The sequence below is a fragment of the Dendrobates tinctorius genome, unplaced genomic scaffold, assembly GCF_039654945.1.
Source record: "Dendrobates tinctorius isolate UK_male_01 unplaced genomic scaffold, ASM3965494v1 ptg000231l, whole genome shotgun sequence".
Taxonomy (NCBI): Eukaryota; Metazoa; Chordata; class Amphibia; order Anura; family Dendrobatidae; genus Dendrobates; species Dendrobates tinctorius.
Window position 1 is genome coordinate 8,484,891 of NW_027361898.1, and position 21,244 is coordinate 8,506,134.

Below are 21,244 nucleotides of genomic sequence, written 5' to 3' on the forward strand. Positions count from 1 at the left end.
AGTTTATAGGAAAGGATGTGCATTCTCATTTAGGGTATGTGCACGTTAATTATTTGATGCAGAAACTTCTTCCCCAGTTCTGCCTCTCTTTGCAGGAAAAATGTGCTTTTTTTTCTCGCCTTTTTGTTGCAGCTTTTTCCCCACTGATTAGTATGGGTGAAATCTGCAGCAAAAACGCTGAAACAATTGACACGCCGCAGATTTAAATCTGCAAGTCACAAATAACCGTGTGCATGAGACTTCAGGATTCTCATTCATGTTGCTTGGATCTGGAAACCCTTCAGATTTTCTGACAAAACTGCACTGAAAAAAAAAAAAAAACGCAGAGAAAATGCAATGTGTGCACACAGCCTTGCAGATGTAAAATCTGGTGGTGGTCTGTAGATTCCACCTTTTCTCTGTCTTGTGCAATGACCCAGCAAAAAGAAACTACCACAAAGGTGGTTGAGATTAAATGTCTGTTTTTAACATGTGATGACCCACTTCATAAATCAAAGCTCGTTTATGTTTGCACCTCAGAAGGTAGTGCAGAGGAGTCACTGAGCAGCTGGAAACATGGTATATATACCTATAGTTCCAAAACTAACTTCCTGATAACCTTCTGATGTAGGAGACAATTACTCATACCATACTAGAACAACATCCCATATATAATTAAGGGGTAGAACGTGCTGATAAGTGAAGGGCCTGACCAATGAATGGAACAAGTTAGGACACCCCATTTGTCCAGCTTGTCCTCCAGATTCGTACTTTGTTCTTGATCTCAGATTCCTTTTGGCGTGGAGATCTTCCTACGTCTTTATTCGGTGAAGCTTTGCCTTTGGAGAATTCATAGAAATTTGATTTCAGGCCAAACTTGTCTGGGGTATGGCAAAGGGTCTCGAACACGTCCAGAAGGCAGTAGGCATCGGAAGCTGGAGTAAAAGAGAAGTCCGTAAATTAATACAGTGTGTGAAGTGGTCACGTTTTATGGTTCCCCTATGGAGGAGTCGTCAAGGAGTCAAACATTGATAATCTAATCATACGGATGAGCCATATCCCGTTTCACGTATGATGTTCAATCATCAAGGCACTTTACTAATCTGCAAAGATCCCAGAATCAGGGACGAATCAATTACACTGTGGAAACTGAAATGTTTCACCACCTAAAAACATAAAGAGGATGCGCGTTCAGTAATTTTTGCTGGTGCTGGACTGTGAGGAACTGGCCACTTACTAAAGACTATAGGATGAATGGACGTAGAGCGGAGTCCACAGCTCTAAGAGATAGAGACTTTTTCCAGCACTGAGCACCGGTTGCGCCAATATTGTTGTGTTTTGTTAGATATTTTCTTGCTGTGTTTTATTAGTGATTTGGTTGCTTGTCAGTTCATCCTCAGGAATTAATGTTTCCATTCAGTGACAGTAAGCAGAGGAAGACTAGATCTTATGTAAACCTAAGGCCCCCGTCACACATAGCGACGCACCAGCGATCCGAACAACGATATGACCTTGTCAGGATCACTGGTGTGTCGCTACATGATCGCTGGTAAGCTGCCAAACAGGCAGATCTCACCAGCGATCAGGACCAGTGACAACGCGGGTAACGCGCGCGCGTATCTTAGTTACCCGCTGTGTACCTTAGATACCAGCGTGCTGGCGCTGGGAGCTGGTATCCAAGGTAAACAGCGGGTTTCTAAGCGCCGCGCGGCGCTTAGAAACCCGCTGTTTACCTTGGATACCAGCTCCCAGTGCCAGCACGCTGGTTTCTAAGGTAAAGGTACACAGAGGGTAACTAAGTGACGCGCGTGCTTAGTTACCCGCGGTTTACCTTGGATACCAGCTTCAGCTCGCTGATCGATGGTCTCCCGCCTGCCACACGCAGCGATGCGTGCTGGCCAGCGGGAGACCAACGTTCAAAAAAATGTCCAGGGCTTTCGAGCACGATCAGCAATACCTGGCGGGGGGGGTGGTCGCTGATAAGTGTGGCACACAGCGAGATCGCTGGTGAGATTGCTGTTGCGTCACAAAACTTGTGACTCAGCAGCAATCTCGCTAGCGATCTCGCTGTGTGTCACACTTATCAGCGACCGCCGCCCCCCCCCCCCCCGCCAGGTATTGCTGATCGTGCTCGAAAGCCCTGGACATTTTTTTGAACGTTGGTCTCCCGCTGGCCAGCACGCATCGCTGCGTGTGGCAGGCGGGAGACCATCGATCAGCGAGCCTTAAAGGCCCTTTTACATTTAGCGATGCACCAGCAATCCGACCCGGTCAGGATCGCTGGTGCATCGCTAAATGATCGCTAGTGAGCTTTCACACAGAAAGATCTCACAGCGATGCAGCAACGACGCAGCGCACGATACTCACCTTTCACACACAGTGATCCTGACGTCCTCCCGCCCACGTCCAGCGTCGCTCGTCGTCACAGCAGGAAGCGCAGCAGGAAGCAGACGACGAGAAATGGAGCCGCGCGATCAGCGATGTACAGCGGGGGAGCCAGTCGGAGGTAAGTATCACACATAGCGATATCGCTAGCGATACCGCTATAACGTCACGAAATCAGTGACGTTTTAGCGATATTGCTAGCGATATCGCTATGTGTAAAACCCCCTTTACGCCAGACCGTAGATTGCTAAAGGTAAATGTAAAGCAATCATCTTATCAATCCATTGTTCTACCAGCCCTAGGCCCATTGTGTGGACGGAGATAGTAGACCCAGGGGAGCCATCACCACAGGGGTCTCACATGCAGCCACAGGTGATGGAATCTGCTCTGTTCTCTGAGCTAAAGGAAAATGTTTAATGGGGAGGGAGAAAAAGACACATGGGTTGAATCAGGCAGTTGTTGGAATGACTTCCATGGGAGAAGATCCAAGCTGGGATGGATGATCTATGGAGTTTTGGAGATTGATTGTTGGCTGGAGGGGTATCCATGAGCTACAGTCATGATATCCATCGTCTGGAGGAATAGGCTGTGACTGCAGTGCACACTATACAGACTGGAGGTACCAAAAGCTGTGGGCCAACCAAAAGTTGGGAGACAGTGGGTATCACCTGGTATGGGGCTAGTGGAACTACCGATCTCAGATTGTGAACTAAGGACATTGTATGTTGGCCATCTACATGGATTTCTTGTACAACCATGGATGTATGGAATAAAAATAGTTGCATCATTAACCTACCTAGGTGATTTTTATAACCCACAACTCACATGGACCATATCACTTTTTTTTTTTTCTCCTATATCATTACTCAAGTGCCGGCCTGGAGTAATATGTGTGCACCACATCTACTATCGGGATTGTCCCCTGGGCTCAATCTCTGCTTTTTTTTGTTGATAAAATCATAAAACTTAAAATACCTGCATAGACAATCTGGTCTTCTCGAAGTGGCCGCTTGTCCCAGTTTGATAACTGTTCTTTCTTATCCAGGGGTTTTCCCAAGACATCCTTTACAAGCAAACTTAGCCCTTTCTCTGGCGGTCGGATAGAGTCAGTCCCTGATGAATCCTCCAGGACGTCAACTGGTTCACTGGACCCCCTTGGCCGACTGTGATTACGCTGAATCTGTTTATAAGAGAAGATAATATTCACACACCTGAATAACAGGGGTAAAACACATATTTCCTTATGAGCTTGTCACTTCACCTCTAGTTTACCAGTTTTGCTTTTTTATCTCTACTTGTTTGGCTTTTATAGACTTAAGTCCTAACCTTGATAAAATAGTTTTCTTCCTAATTCCAAAAGCTGGGACTACTTTATGTAAGGCAGCATGTGTCTGAACACTCTTTATAGAAACGAAAAGCCCATCAAAAGAGCCAGATCGCAGAACCAGCGCAAAGGTTGGATCCTCACTGGTTAGACAATTTGGGCATGCTCTGCTAGCATGCCATGTCATAGGTCATACATTACTCCCTTACTTGTTTATGCACCTCACAAAGGTCAACCACATTATGCAACTCGAGTCCTTGAAAGCCGGCGTCGGTGGCATCCAAGCTTTGAAAATCTCCAACCATCCCATAACCTACACAAAGAGAAAAAGAAGTAAAGCGCAATATTTATAAAATTTTCTTGTGAAAAGACCACAGTGTTAACAGGGATGGGGGGAGAACATGAACGATGATGGCAAAATACAACATCCAATTGTGTCGAAAGATATCAGAGTGTACTGTAAAGTCAGTTGGCTTTTTCCAATGGAAACCAGCATTCAGTATATGACACGTCTACTCAAGAATCTCAGAAACACTATAGGAGACAAAAAGCGCCAATAAGGTCTTATCTGGTGGTAAATTTGAATAAAGCCCACTTGGTTTGCACTCACTATTATTCCACACTATTAGAGCGTATAAGACTCATCAGAGTAGACAGCCGCCATAGACCTGTGGTCAATTCACTGACCGATTTGAAGTGTCAAATTGGAAGAAAACGTGGACATTCCCCGCACTGCTGTAGCATTGACGATCCAAACATATAGATGACAAAGGATGGTATTTTATTCTCTATTCTCAACGCGTTTCCAAGTCTGTACGACTTCTTCCTCAGGTGATGCATCTATATGTCTGGATCATCATTGCTACAGCAGCGTGGGGAATATCCACTAGAGTTGAGCGACTTTGGTCGGATCGGGTTTCATGAAACAAAATTTCTTTCAGATGAAACAGGTCCGACCAGGGCAAAAAAAGTCGGAGTTTCGTCCAAAACCCGACCCCAATGCAAGTCAATGGGGAATAAAAGTCGGCATTGAGTGGATGAATGTCATCCGCTCAATGCAGACTTTTATTTCCCATTGACTTGCACTGGGGTCAGGTTTTGGACGAAACTCCGACTTTTTTTGCCCTTGTCGGACCAGTTTCATCTGAAACAAATTTTGATTCATGAAATCCGATCCGACCAAAGTCGCTCAACTATCCACGTTTTCTTCCAATTTGACACGTCTACTCAAGAGGCACCGACCACTGATCAAAAATGATCAATTCTCTTACCCAGTTTCTTAATTTTGGTAGAAGAAAACAAGTCCTTCATGAAAGTGACGAGTTCTGAGCTTCCTCCTGAATCACAGCTCTGCAACAAGTTTCCTTGCAAAACATCCAGGAGGAAAACTTCATCCTTCACTGCCAGCTGAATAACAGACACGTTCGGCTTCCCTAGTCCACCAAATGATGGCCTCCACTCCATGTCTACCCCCACGATCTGTCCATCCTGGAAGAGGAAAGGTAGAAAGTAGGAGCCACAGTCAGAAGAAAAGTTAGTGAAAAGTGGCAGAGATTACTTGGCTATTTGCTTAACTCCCTAGGATTTAAAGGAATTTTTTTTCATCTTCTGAAAAGGGGAAAATTACAAACTTCTTGTAAGAACAATTTGCATTTTAACTCCTTAAGGGCCCGTTACAAACAGCGATCTCGCTGGCGAGATCGCTGATTTTGTGACACATCAGCGATCTCTCCAGCGAGATCGCTGTGTGTGACATTCAGCAGCGATCGGCCCCCCCCGCGGGGTATCGCTGATTATGCTGGCCCGTTTTTTCATTGCTGGTCTCCCGCTGGCCAGCGCGCATCGTTGCGTGTGGCAGCGGGAGCCAGCGATGAGCGATGCTGCACGCTGGTTACCAACGTAACTGTCAGACCGGAGTAGCAGATAGCAGAGCTATGCCGGTCTGTCTGCGCCGCTGTGCCTCCACCTCCCACCCTGCCTGCAGTGCACGCTGGTATCTAGGGTAAACATCGGGTTTCTAAGGGCCCCGCGGCCCTTAGAAACCCGATGTTTACGTTGGTAACCAGCGTGCTCGCTGGTCCTGATCGCTAGAGGGGCTGTCTATGTGACAGCTCACCAGAGATCAGCTAACAATGTCTCAGCGATCCCATCCACGTCAGATCGTTGGTGGGATCGCTGGGACATCGTTATGTGTAACGGTACCCTTAGTGACAGAGCCAATTTGGTACTTAATAACCAAGCCAATTTTTACAGTTCTGACCACTGTCAGTTTATGAAGTTACAGCTCTTGAACGCTTCAACGCATCCCACTGATTCAGAGATTATTTTTTCGTGTCATATTGTAATTCAAGCTACTGGTAAAATTTATTCAATATAACTTGCGTTTGTTTATGAAAAAAATGGAAATTTGGAAAAAATTGTGAAAATTTAGTAATTTTCAAACTTTTAATTTTTGCACCCTTAAATCAGAGAGTTGTGTCACACAAAATAGTTATTAAATAACATTTCCCTCATGTCAACTTTACATCAGCACAATTTTGGAAAACATATTTTTTTTGCTACGACGTTGTAAGGGTTAAAAGTTGACCTAAGCGATTTCTCATTTTTCCAACAAAACGTACAAAACTATTTTTTTAGGGACCACCTCACATTTGAAGTGAGTTTGGGGAGGGGGGGGGGGGGTTCAACATAACATAAAATATTCAAAAGTGACACCATTCTAAAAAGTGCACCTCTCTGCGGAAAGCTACACTCAAGAAGTTTATTAACCCTTGAGGTGCTTCATGAGAACTAAAGCAATGTGGAAGAAAAAAATGAACATTTTACTTTTTTCACAAAAAAAAATTACTTTGGAACCATTTTTTTTTTCCACAAGTGTATCAGGAGAAAATGGACCAAAAAATTTGTTGTGCAATTTCTCCTGAGTACGCCGATACCCTGTATGTGGGGAAAAGCCATTGTATGGGTGCATGGCAGGGCTCAGATGGGCGGGAGCACCATTTGACTTTTTGAACACAAAATTGGCTGAATGAATGTCACATTTGGAGACCCCTGATGTACCTAAACAGTGGAACCCCCCCAATTGTTACTCAAACTCTAATCATAACCCTAACCGCAAACCTAACTCCAACACACCCCTAACCCTAATCCCAACCGTAATCCCAACCATAACCACAACCCCCTAACCACAACCCTAACCCTAGCTCTAGTCCCAACCTTAACCTTAGCCCTAAGCCTACCCTAACGGAAAAATGGAAATAAACACATTTTTTATTTTATTATTTTTACCTAACTAAGGGGGTGATAAAGGGGGGTTTGATTTACTATTTTTTTTATTTTGATCACTGTGATAGGGTCTATCACAGTGATCAAAATGAACCAATAGGAAACAATTTCTATTGTTGCCGGCCGCTAAATTCCAAGAAGAAAATGACGATGCCCAGGGGATGCAGGAGGGTCCAGGGATACCGGAGGGATGCAGGGGACCCCATTTCTCTCTTCTCTGATGTGCCAGATCATATCAGAGGAGAAAAAAAAATGATTTCCCATTTAATTTCCATTTTTTTTTTTCTGCGGTCACCATTATTCCATGAATAATGGTGATCGAAACACTGGAGTCGGTAAAAACCAACCTGAATCATGTTCGCCAGGGTCTCAGCTACCCTCGGTAGTCGAGACCCCAGAGAATTTCTGACTCTAGGGGGTAAAAACCGACCTGAATCATGTTCGCCAGGGTCTCAGCTACCCTCGGTAGTCGAGACCCCAGAGAATTTCTGACTCTGGGGGGAGCTATAACTTTATTTTTCAGTGCCGTTAAAAAGCGGCGCTGAGGAATAAGTACCCATAACTGCTGCTATTAAAAGGCGTATCGGCGGTTGTAAAGGGGTTAACAAAAATTTTTCTCTGTTCTCAAGAATGGGGAGATTTCTAATTCTATAGTTCAAATCTTGTTGTCTAGACTACCAACCACTTCTGCACTCTAACAGCGGTAGCGCTACTCTTGCAAGCTCTTTATTATACTTTAGTAGGCTGGATCTTTTCGGTCTCCAGCTATATGTGGTTGCTGAAGGCGAAATAAAAGAAAATGGGGATATGAGATAAATGGCAATCCCAAAGAAGCGTCTTTTAAATACAATATTGTTATTATATCATTAATAATTATTATTAATGAATTAAAATTTAATTACAACTAAAATTGTTGTTCGTAGGCTCCCCTTAGTGGCAACTGCTTGCAGCTAAAGTATATCCATGTAGATCTAGCGAAGGGAATATTCCCTGTATCTCTGGCCAGAGTAACAGACCCTTTTACTTTAGAAATTGGTGCTGGTCACTTTTGATGTTACCTTGTGTCACAGGTCAATAAATGTAAAGGGATAGTCGATATGCCAGCCTTCACATGGAAGGCTGCCTGCTAGGGACAAGTAACAAGTAACTTATAGCTTCATCAGCAATGTGGAGACATAATCTCTGGATAATTTAACACTACACACATTAGCATTTCTTATGTTAGTTTTACTCCAGATCGCTCATTGCAGGGCAGGCAATAAAGGTATGGAGCAAATAAGCCACATGATGTTTAACATAACTTTTCATTACATTTTGCTGACTTTTTACTCCATACCCTGACCCCCAGTTGTGTTAGTCTGGAGCCTCTCCATGCAATGAGCGATGACACAGGAAAAAGGCTTCATGTTCTGATATTAATCATTCCGGACAACGCTGGGACATCTTCTCATTACCTTCAGGACCGTGTCTCTGCAGCCGGACAACTCTGTGCGATTCTGCAGGAAATGAACTTTGCTCCTGGGAATAGGAAGCTGGTAGAAGTGGTTTCTTCTGGCTTGTGAATCTCCAGTGTTTTTCTCGCTTTCCGACAGCCTGTAACATTGAACAGAAACTATTGATGGGGAAAGCTGGGGAAGGAGGGGGGAATCATTAATAAAAGTATTGAGAAATGGAAGTCGGGAGAGGACAAGAGGAAGTCAAGAGACAAGGTGAAACATTTGGGAAGTGTACAAATAATGTGACAGGAGGATGAGGGGCTATTGAGAAGAAAACCAATCCTCAGTACATGTAAAGCTGGATGAAAATAATAAATATTTGCTCTCAGATTAATTTCTGATGGACCCAGATTATCCAGGGATTACAGGGACCATCATTCCTTTGAATGGCCACCATGTAACACTAAAGATCCCCTAACTGCAAATAATCATCAAGGATTTCAGAAGCCATTATGATCACTGTGTAGTTTCCTTTCAAGATGGCGCCCTCATGATAAGACAACTCCTTTAAATTTGAAAAATTGAACCTTAAATGGATTGATTTACCCTGGTAAATGCTTCAATTAGCCATTAAAGTCTGTCTTTTTTTCTAATTCTTGGATCATTAAGTGGACAGTTTTTGGATGTGCAACGCCGATTTGCTAACAATTAAACATTCTTTGGAGGGCTTGGTGCCAAATTTCTGTTCATGACTTGGATAATAATTTCTACAGTCTTATTTAGACTTTAAACATGTTAGTTGATTAACCCCTTAGTGACCGAGACAATTTTGACCTTAATGACTAAGCCAATTTTTACAATTCTGACCACTGTCACGTTATGAAGTTATAGCTCTGGAACGCTTCAACATATCCCACTGATTCAGAGGCTGTTTTTTCGTGTCATATTGTACTTTATGTTAGTGGTAAAATTTGCTCGATATGACTTGTGTATATTTAGGGGAAAAAAATGGAAATTTGGCAAAAATTTAGCAAAAACTTTTTGAACCTTCAAATCAGAGTTGTGTCAAACAAAACAGTTAATAAGTAACATTTCCCACATGTCTACATTACATCTGCATAATTTTGGAAACAATAATTTTTTTTTGTTAGGAAGTTATAAGAGTTAAAAGTTTCTCATTTTTCCAACAAAACTTACAAAACCATTTTTTTTAATTTTTTTTTTGTAGGGACCACATCACATTTGAAGTGACATAAAATACCCAAAAGTGACACCATTCTAATAACTGTTCAGAACTACATTTCAGAAGTTTATTAACCCTTCAGGTGATTCACGAGAACTAAAGCCATGTGGAAGGAAAAAAATAACATTTAACTTTTTTCATAAAAAATGACTTTAGACCCAAACTTTTTTTATTTTCACAAGAGTAACAAGAGAAAATGGACCCCAAAATTTGTTGTGCAATTTCTCCTGAGTACAACAATATCTCATATGTAGGTGAAATCCACAGTTTGGGTGCATGGCAGGGTTCAGAAAGGAGGGAGCATCGTTTGACTTTTTCAACGCAAAATTGTCTGGAATCGATGGCGGGCATCATTTCACATTTGGAGACCCCCTGATGTACCTAAACAGTGGAAACCCCCCATTTCCAACTCCAACCCATCTTCCAGGAAGATGACGTGGAGGGCCGGGGAATGGAGCAGGAGGATCGTGGATGGCAGAGGTACCGGGGGGGGGATCGGGGTACCCCATATTTCTCTCCTCTGGTATGCTACATAATAGAGTAGAATAGAGAAATGAAAGGAAAATCAAACTTTTTTCTTTATTTTTTATGATCGCCGTTATTTGGTGAATAATGGTGATCACGTGATGGTAAAAACCGACCCAAAACATGTTCTCCGGGGTCTCAGTTGCCCCCTGTAGTGGAGACCCCGGAAATTTTCCAACACTGTGGGCGTTATAAAGGTATTTCTCAGTGCCGTTAAAAAGCATATCGGTGGTCATTAAGGGGGTTAAAAAATAAAAATAAATAAATACTGATCAAGCAGAACATGAAAATGAATGGGTGTTAAGGAAACACTCCAACCCCCAAAAACCTATAAAATATTTTTACAATCCCTTCTGCAATGCCCAACTGTGGAAATCTCTAGAAATGCTTATGACAGGGTCTTGGGAGGAAGGAGACCTGTCACTTTTCATTAAGCACATATCTGTCTGGAGCAATTGAGAAGGAATTTGCAATTACACAATTAGCAGAGGGTGGTGTGAGATATGGTAGATAAGATGGGTACAGATAACATTTTATTGTAAGTGTGAAGCCATTTGCCAAGTTTAGGAGGGCAATAAACTCAGGATGTCGATTCCTTCCAGATGGACTCTGAAGACAACTGGAAATTTACAGATAACATCAAGGGACTGTCAACTACAAAAAGTAGCAGGGAAACTTACAGAAAATATCTATCTAAAATGGGACCAGGAGATATTTAATTTTTTTCTGCTAGTAAAAAGTTGTAAAGAAACCTCTATTCGGTTGCATTTTAAATCCCCTGTAGAATGCAGTTGCTGTGCGCACGCCAGACCACCACTCCATTCATTCCCTATTGGGCTGCCGAGAGCTACACTTGGCATTTTGACAGCCTCATAAAAAATGACTGTAGTGGTGGTCGGGTGTGTACACCACTGCTCTATTCTAATGGGGATAAAAGTGCCCAGTTCTGCTAATCGGTGCACACCCTATCAGGCCACGTTAAATGCTATAGTCCCCCACGTAAAACATGGTCAGCCTTGTACCAGTGATTTTGGCCCTGTATTTGCCAGAGCTTGGGTGACAATGTCATGTCAGCAGCCACTGAAAAGCTGCAGATTTCATTATTATTATTATTATTATTATTATTTATATAGCACCATTGATTCCATGGTGCTGTACATGAGAAGGGGTTACATACAAATATGTTCTCTTACATGGAACAATTCCGTCAGATGGAAGTGTGAAGGCTGCAGCCGATCCAAGACCACTGTCGTCAGCAGCGCTCAAGTGATATAACATCAGAGGATAACAGTCAGACAGTGCTAAAATTGTTGAAAGGGTGAGTGCCCAATGGCGAGTATACTGTATGTTTTATTTATTTACCTTAAAGGGAGATGACAGCATTTAAGATGGGGTTCTCTAAGAAGAGGACAACCTGGCCTTAGGCTCCTTGTACGTAAGTGTCCTTCGACTACAAGGGATGCAGAGGTATGAGCTGCGCTCAGCAAACAAATAGCTTCATTTTACCCTTTCCATGATGCTCCTCTCAATGGCAGATTTTATGGGGAAAGAAGGTTCAAGTTTGTTGGCCGATCCCAAGAGATGTCTGGTAGCAGTCCTCACTGAAAACACATGCAGCTAAAGCAAATGTGTATGAATATTGGAGAATCAGTATGGAAAGCTGTTGAATCAATTGGTAACATGTAGAAAATACTTTCGGAATTTTTTTTTTCCTATCCCAAAATTTAAACTTCCATAATTTTATGCAAAAAAAAAAAACAAAAAACTTCTGACCGCTACCCTTCACAGTCTTAAGGCCCTTTTACATTTAGCGATGCACCAGCGATCCGACCAGCGATCCGACCCGTTCAGGATCGCTGGTGCATCGCTAAATGATCGCTAGTGAGCTTTCATACAGAAAGATCTCACAGCGATGCAGCAGCGACGCAGCGCACGATACTCACCTTTCACACACAGCGATCCTGGCGTCCTCCCGCCCGCGTCCAGCGTCGCTCGTCGTCACAGCAGGAAGCCCAACAGTACGCAGACAACGAGAAATGGAGCCGCGCGATCAGCGACGGACAGCCGGTTGGAGGTAAGTATCACACATAGCGATACCGCTAACAATATCGCTATAACGTCACAAAATCAGTGACGTTTTAGCGATATTGCTAGCGATATCGCTATGTGTAAAACCCCCTTTATTTCTGAGACCTGGAGGGGGACATGGGTGCAGACTTGTTAAGACAGATATTCCCAGGACTCGAGGAGAAAGAGTCTTTCAGCGATTCTCATGGGAATTGGATGGATTCCAAACACGTACAACACTTTTTCTGTGAAATCATGCGTGGCAATGAATGTGTTAAGTTGTGTAAAGCAGCTTCTACGGTTTTTAGACAGACAGGTAAACTTGTAAAAATCTTCCAAAAAAATTATGGCTCTTTTGAGGACCTCTGCTTCCCACGCTGCATTATAAATGGGGATATAGAACTGTCCAGGACTCTGCTCTCTAAGGTCACTTGTGCAAATACCATGCGGCATTTTGTCAATATTTGTGCTGCTTATTTAGCGATGGTGTGCATTTTCATGGAGCACAGAGAGGATTCTGATCCGGATGAGTCCGGAGTGCCAAGTGGGGTTGGTGGTACGTATTTACACTGCGGCTTCGGGCCTGGGAATATCGCTTCTTACACGCCCTGGCCCCAGTACCTGAGCGCTGGGAACCTGTTTGGCACACAGGATGTGAGAATCCTTCTTTGCAAAGTGAGCTCACTAAGTGCATGTAGTTCTCATACATGTGAGATTGTTCTCGTCAATATGCAAGTCTACACAGCTACAGGCCAAGACCACTATAGGGTTCAGGGGTAATCATGTCCGCCTAAAGGTTAAATGCAATGAAAGAACTTACAGCCATGAAAATCGCTGCAGCTGCATTATTGTATATAATATGACAGAGATCTCACTCACGTCTCCTGAATACAAATGTCCTGGAGGATATCTGCCACATTTTGAGGAAGAGATTCTTTGGGCATCCTGAATTTCAGAGCCCAGAACCCGGCTGTTTGTAGACCACTATACCGACACAACAGAGTGATACATTGTTCCTGCAACCAGACATTCCCGGCAACTGTGTTCTGTAAAAAGAAAAAGCAAAAAAAAACCAAGCATTTCAATCGTAAATTCTAGTGGTCAATATTCAGAAAGATGAGCAAAAAGAATGAAGGGACAGTACATTCAGCAAATACCCATCATAAAGTTTTCTCAAAGGTACTTTGCAATTTCCAGTGTTTGCTCCCTTTTAGGAAAGAAAAATACTTCAGAGATCAAAATCCCCAAATTTATATAAAGCAGAGTTACCTGCACGTGGTCGGCCCAATTCTCCTGTGTCATTGTTTTCTGGAAAAGGAGAAACATTATGAAGCACACTGAGACTTCCATCCACCGTGAGCAACTCCCAAACAAAGGGATCCAATGCAGCTGTCCAAAAAATTGCCACTGACTATAGAGCTGTAAGCTAACCCTATGGCGTAGATCCAATCATTTATGTGTAGTCCCTTCATCACATTGGCTCATTACAGTATTATACTAGTATCCAGATTTGACATACAAGCAAAGATCTCAGAAAATCATCCATGCACCTTATTCCATAGGACATAAGGGTCAATTAATCTTTTCCACTATAAACTGACAGACCTATTAAAATGGCTGAGTGAAAAGTCCACCAAAACTACAGGACTACCCTACACACATTACATAAGGCAAGTGAGAGGCTGGATATGGATCACTCCATCAAGTCAGATTCTACTGATGTTGGGACAGGGCAAGCACCAACACTTGCTGATTATTTCCACAGACATTATAGAAAAAATGAAACAGTTTTGTAAAATCTTTATGCAACTTATCCTCTCCTGTTCCTGAGTTACATCCTGTATTATACCCCAGAGCTGCACTCACTATTCTGCTGTTGCAGTCACTGTGAACATACATTACATTACTTATCCTGTACTGATCCTGAGTTACATCCTGTATTATACCCCAGAGCTGCACTCACTATTCTGCTGGTGCAGCCACTGTGTACATAAATTACATTACTGATCCTGTACTGATCCTGAGTTACATCCTGTATTATACCCCAGAGCTGCACTCACTATTCTGCTGGTGCAGTCACTGTGTACATGCATTACATTACTTATCCTGTACTGATCCTGAGTTACATCCTGTATTATACTCTAGACCTGCACTCACTATTCTCCTTGTGGAATCACTGTGTACATACATTACATTACTGATCCTGTACTGATCCTGAGTTACATCCTGTATTATACTCCAGAGCTGCACTCACTATTCTGCTGGTGCAGTCACTGTGTACATACATTACATTACTTATCCTGTACTGATCCTGAGTTACATCCTGTATTATACTCTAGACCTGCACTCACTATTCTCCTTGTGGAATCACTGTGTACATACATTACATTACTGATCCTGTACTGATCCTGAGTTACATCCAGTATTATACTCCAGAGCTGCACTCACTATTCTGCTGGTGCAGTCACTGTGTACATAAATTACTGATCCTGAGTTATATCCTGTATAATACCCCAGAGCTGTACTCACTATTCTGCTGGTGCAGTCACTGTGTACATACATTACTGATCCTGAGTTACATCCTGTATTATACTCCAGAGCTGCCCTCACTATTCTGCTTGTGCAGTCACTGTGTACATACATTACATTACTGATCCTGAGTTACATCGTGTATTATATCCCAGAGCTGCACTCACTATTCTGCTGGTGGCGTCACTGTGTACATACATTACATTACTTATTCTGTACTGATCCTGAGTTACATCCTGTATTATACTCCAGAGCTGCACTCACTATTCTGCTGGTGCAGTCACTGTGTACATACACTGGGTGCAGAATTATTAGGCAAATGAGTATTTTGATCACATCATCCTTTTTATACATGTTGTCCTACTCCAAGCTGTATAGGCTTGAAAGCCAACTGCCAATTATGTAAATCAGGTGATTTGCATCTCTGTAATCAGGAGGGGTGTGGTCTAATTACATCAAAACCCTATATAAGGTGTGCTTAATTATTAGGCAACTTCCTTTCCTTTGGCAAAATGGGTCAGAAGAAAGATTTGATGGACTCTGAAAAGTCAAAAATTGTGAGATGTTTGCAGAGGGATGCAGCAGTCTTGAAATTGTCCACCTTTTGAAGCGTGATCACCGAACAATAAAGTGTTTCATGGCAAATAGCCAACAGGGTCGCAAGAAGCGTGTTGATAAAAAAAAGCCGCAAAATAACTGCCCATGAATTGAGGAAAATCAAGCGTGAAGCTGCCAAGATGCCATTTGCCACCAGTTTTGCCATATTTAAGAGCTGCAACGTTACTGGAGTATCAAAAAGCACAAGGTGTGCCATACTCAGGGACAAGGCCAAGCTAAGGAAGGCTGAAAAACGACTACCTTTCAACAAGAAACATAAGATAAAACGTCAAGACTGGGCCAAGAATATCTTAAGACAGATTTTTCTGAGGTTTTATGGACTGATGAAATGAGAGCGACTCTTGATTGGCCAGATGGATGGGCCCAAGGTTGGATCAGTAAAGGGCAGAGAGCTTCACTCCGACTCAGACGCCAGCAAGGTGGAGATGGGGTACTGGTATGGGCTGGTATCATCAAAGATGAACTTGTGGGACCTTTTCGGGTTGAGGATGGAGTGAAGCTCAACTCCCAGACGTACTGCCAGTTTCTGGAAGACACCTTCTTCAAGTAGTGGTACAGGAAGAAGTCGGTATCGTTCAAGAAAAACATGATTTTCATGCAGGACAATGCTCCATCACATGCATCCAAATACTCCACAGCGTGGCTGGCCAGTAAAGGTCTAAAAGAAGAAAAAATAATAATATGGCCCCCTTGTTCACCTGATCTGAACCCCATAGAGAACCTGTGGTCCCTCAAAAATGTGAGATCTACAGGGAGGGAAAACAGTACACCTCTCGGATCAGTGTCTGGGAGGCTGTGGTGGCTGCTGCACGCAATGATGATCGTAAACAGATCAAGCAACTGACAGAATCTATGGATGGAAGGCTTTTGAGTGTCATCGTAAAGAAAGGTGGCTATATTGGTCACTGATTTTTTTTTTGTTTTTGAATGTCAGAAATGTTTATTTCTAAATTTTGTGTTGCTCTATTGGTTTACCTGGTAAAAATAAACAAGTGAGATGGGTATATATTTGGTTTTTATTAAGTTGCCTAATAATTCTGCGCTGTAATGGTTACCTGCACAAACAGATATCCTCCTAAGATAGCCAAATCTAAAAAAAAACCCACTCCAACGTCCAAAAATATTAAGCTTTGATATCTATGAGTCTTTTGGGTTGATTGAGAACATAGTTGTTATTCAATAATAAAAAGAATCCTCTCAAATACAACTTGCCTAATAATTCTGCACACGGTGTACATTACATTACTTATCCTGTACTGATCCTGAGTTACATCCTGTATTATACTCCAGAGCTGCACTCACTATTCTGCTGGTGCAGTCACTGTGTACATACATTACATTACTTATCCTGTACTGATCCTGAGTTACATCCTGTATTATACTCCAGAGCTGCACTCACTATTCTGCTGGTGCAGTCACTGTGTACATACATTACTTATCCTGTACTGACCCTGAGTTACATCCTGTATTATACTCTAGAGCTGCACTCGCTATTCTACTGGTGCAGTCACTGTGTACATACATTACATTACTGATCCTGAGTTACATCCTGTATTATAACCTAGAGCTGAACTAACTATTCTGCTGGTGGAGTCACTGTGTACATACATTACATTAGTTATCCTGAACTGATCCTGAGCTACATCCTGTATTATACTCCAGAGCTGCACTCACTATTCTGCTGGTGCACTCACTCTGTACATACATTACTTATCCTTACTAATCTTGAGTTACATCCTGTATTATACCCCAGCGCTGCACTCACTATTCTGCTGGTGCAATCACTGCGTACATACATTACTTATCCTGCACTGATCCTGAGTTACATCCTGTATTGTACTCCAGAGCTGCACTCACTATTCTGCTGGTGGAGTCACTGTGTACATACATTTCATTACTTATCCTGTACTGGTCCTGAGTTACATACTATATTATACTCCAGAGCTGCAAACACTATTCTGCTGGTGCATTCACTCTGTAATAATAATAATAATAATAATACATTTTATTTCTATAGTGCTGACATATTCCGCCGCACTTTACATCTCAGAGGGGACTTGTACAGACGATAGACATTACAGCATAACAATAATCACATAGATCATAACAGATACCAAGAGAAATGAGGGCCCTGCTCGCAAGTTTACAATCTAGGAGGAAAAAAGGTAGACACGAAAGGTGGGTGGTAACAGTTCCCCTGATTGTATGGACCAGCCATAATGTTAAGTGTGTAACAGTACAGACACAGAGGGCTAATGGATGTATAAAGCATGTGGGAACATGATGCGGGGAACCTGGTTATGGTAAAACTTTTGGCTGTGCCACACAAAGATAGATTAGGTTAATGTGTTGAGGCGATAGGCCAGTCTGAATAAATGCGTTTTCAGGGCACGCTTAAAATTGTAGGGATTGGGGACTAATCGTATTGACCTGGGAAGTGCATTCGTAAGAATTGGCGCAGCACGCATATAGTCTTGGAGACGGCAGTGGGAGGTTCTGATTATTGAGGATGCTAACCTCAGGTCATCAGAAGAACGGAGGGCGCGGGTAGGGTGGTATACTGAAACAAGAGAGGAGATGTAGCGTGGTGCTAAGCCATGGAGAGCTTTGTGGGTGAGGGTAATAAGTTTGTACTGGATTCTGGAGTGGATGGGCAGCCAGTGTAATGACTTGCACAAGGTAGAGGCGTCGGCGTAACGACTGGCAAGGAATATGATCTTGGGTGCAGCATTCAAGACAGATTGGAGGGGGGAGAGTTTGGTAAGAGGGAGACCGATTAGAAGAGAGTTACAATAGTCGAGACGATAATGAGTAAGAGAAACAGTAAGGCTAAGTGCACACGTACCGGAACTCTCGCGGAAATTACCGCGAGAATTCCGGAATTCCAGTCCGTGGGAAAATCGCATTTTAAATTCCCACGATTTTCCAGCGGAAAAACTAGCATTTTGCAAGCGTAATTAGCTTGCAAAATGCTAGCGTTTTCCAAGCGATCTGTAGCATCGCTTGGAGAACTGATTGACAGGTTGGTCACACTCGTCAAACACAGTGTTTGACGAGTGTGACCAACTTTTTACTACTGAGGCCGCCTATGCAGCATCAGTAGTAAAAGATAGAATGTAAAAAAAAAATAAAAAATGGTGTTATTCTCACCCTCCGACGTCCCGCGCAGCCGTTCCCAGTAGTCCTTTGCGAAAATGCCCGCGATGACGTCCGTTCTCGCGGGATCGCAATGTCTCGCGGTAATTTGCGATGACGTCGGGCGAATGACAGCGAGACTTCGCGATCCCGCGAGAACGGACGCCATCGCGGGCATTTTCGCAAAGGACTACTGGGAACGAGAGCGTGAAGAGAAGCGGGAAGGCTGCACAGGACGTCGGAAGGTGAGAATAACAATATTTTTTATTTTTAAATTCTATTTTTTACAGGGATATGGTACCCAAAGCCCGGAGTCTCCTCTCCTCCGGGCCGTGGGTACCATCCGCAATTGTTCTGCTTACTTTCCGCATGGTGTGCACAGGCACATGCGGGAAGTAAGCGGAACAATGCATTCCTATGGGTGCGGGATCGCCGCGATTCCGCAAATTAATGAGCATGCTGCGGTTTTTACCGCAAAGCGATTCCGCCGCGGTAAAAACTGCAGCATTAGCACAGCATTGCGGAATCCCATAGGAATGCATGGGATGCTAATTTTTCGCGTTTTCGCTGCAAAATCGCGCGGTTAAAACCGCCGCGGAAACGCGAAAAAAAACGCCACATGTGAACTCAGCCTAAGAGTTTTTGCGGAGTCAAAAGTAAGAAAAGATCGAATTTTAGAAATGTTTTTGAGGTGCAGATAACAAGAGAGAGCCAGTAATCGTATGTGGGGGGCGAACGAAAGCTCGGAGTCAAGTATGACCCCAAGACAGAGGGCATGTTGCTGGGGAGTAATAGTGGAACCACACACATACATTACATTACTGATCCTGTACTGATCCCGAGTTACATCCTATATTATACTCCAGAGCTGCAAACACTATTCTGCTGGTGCGGTCACTGCGTACATACATTACATTACTGATCCTGTATTGATCCTGAGTTACATCCTGTATTATACCCCAGAGCTGCATTCACTATTCTGCTGTTGGCGTCACTGTGTAAATACATTACATTACTTATCCTTTACTGATCCAGAGTTATATCCTGCATTATACTCCAGAGCTGCACTCACTATTCTGCTGGTGGCGTCACTGTGTACATACATTACATTATTTTTCCTGAGTTACTTCCTGTATTATACTCCACAGCTACACTCAGTATTCTGCTGGTGGAGTCACTGTGCAGATACAGTTGAAACCAGAAGTTTATATACACTATATAAAAAGACACATCTGAATGCTTTTCTGAATATCTGAGATGGGAATAAACCTTTCCCGTTTTAGAACAATTAGGACTACCATATTAATATTTGCCAAATGCCAGACTAATGAGAGAGAGAGAATGTTTAAGGCATTTATATTACTTACTGCAAAGTCAAAAGGTTACATACCTTTAATCAATTCAGGACTGCCCATATGATCATGTCATGTGTTTGGAAGCTTCTGATAGGTTGTTTGGTAACATCTGAGTTAATCGTAGACACACGTGGATGTATTTTAATGCACACCTAAAACACACTGTTTTTTTGCGTAGCATCATGGGAAAGCCTCAAGAAATCAGCTAAGATATCAGGAAGAGTATTGTGGACTTGCACAAGTTTAGTTCGTCCTTGGGTACAATTACAGGATACCTGATGGTGCCTCGTTAATCTGTACAAACAATTGCACACAATTACAAACAAGATGGGAATGTCCAGCCATCATACTGCTCAGGAAGAAGATGGGTTCTGTGTCCAAGAGATGAACGTGCTTTGGTCTGATATGTGCATATCAGCCCAAGGACAAAAGCAAAAGACCTTGTGAAGAAGATGGTGAAAGCTGGTAAGACTGTGTCAATATTCACAGTGAAATGAGTACTGTATCAACATGGGCTGAAAGACAACTCTGCCAGGAAGAAGCAGTTACTCAAAAAGAAACATAAAAAATCCAGATTAATGTTTGCAAAAGCACAAAGGAACAAAGACATTAATTTTTGGAGACGTGTCCTGTGGTCTAATGAAACTATAATTAAACTTTTGGTGCATAATGACCATCGTTAAGTTTGGAGGAAAAAGAGAGAAGCCTAAAAACACCATCCCAACTGTGAAACATGGGGGTGGCAGCATCATATTGTGAAGTTGTTTTGCTGCAGGAGGGACTGGTGCACTTCACAAAATAGATGGCATCATGAGAAAAGAAGATTATGTGGCAATACTGAAGCAACATCTCAAGACATCAGCCAGTAAAGCTTGGGGTGGAAATGGGTCATCCATATGGACAACGACCTGAGGCATACTGCCAAAATGGTAACAAAGTGGCTTAAGGATAACAAAGTCAATATTTTGGAGTGGCTGTCACAAAGCCCTGACCTCAATCCTATTGAAAATTTATGGGCAAAGATGAAAAAGCAGGTGCAAGCAAGGCGACCTACAAACCTGGATCAGTTACACCAGTTTTATCAGGAGGAATGGGCCCAAATTCGGACTAACTATTGTGACAAGCTTTTGGAAGGATATCCCAAACATTTGACCCAAGTCATTCAGTTTAAGGGCAATGATACCAAATACTAATGAAATGTTTGTAAACTTTTAACTTTGCAGCTAGTAATATAAAAATGCCTTAAAACATTCTCTCTCTCTCACAATTCTGGCATCTGGCAAATAATTATGGTAATCCTAATTGACCTAAAACAGGAAAGGTTTATTCTGCTTTCATGCCAGATATTGAGAAAAACATGCAA

At 42.7% G+C, this 21,244-nt stretch overlaps 1 protein-coding gene across 17 annotated transcripts in view; it reads right to left on the reverse strand.

Moving 5' to 3' along the window:
* EXD3 (exonuclease 3'-5' domain containing 3) overlaps nt 1-21,244 on the reverse strand; it is a 503,600-nt gene that overhangs the window by 259,377 nt on the left and 222,979 nt on the right. For 16 of the 17 annotated variants that reach the window (XM_073556078.1, XM_073556077.1, XM_073556076.1 and 13 more), the window contains 7 exons: nt 13,514-13,552; nt 13,124-13,290; nt 8,428-8,566; nt 4,960-5,176; nt 3,898-4,001; nt 3,340-3,544; nt 751-914 (listed from right to left, as the gene is read on the reverse strand). In XM_073556078.1, the coding sequence (XP_073412179.1) occupies nt 751-914; nt 3,340-3,544; nt 3,898-4,001; nt 4,960-5,176; nt 8,428-8,566; nt 13,124-13,290; nt 13,514-13,552 (1,035 nt within the window). The remainder of the gene's footprint in view (nt 1-750; nt 915-3,339; nt 3,545-3,897; nt 4,002-4,959; nt 5,177-8,427; nt 8,567-13,123; nt 13,291-13,513; nt 13,553-21,244) is intronic. The other variant, XM_073556075.1, reaches the window with a different exon arrangement.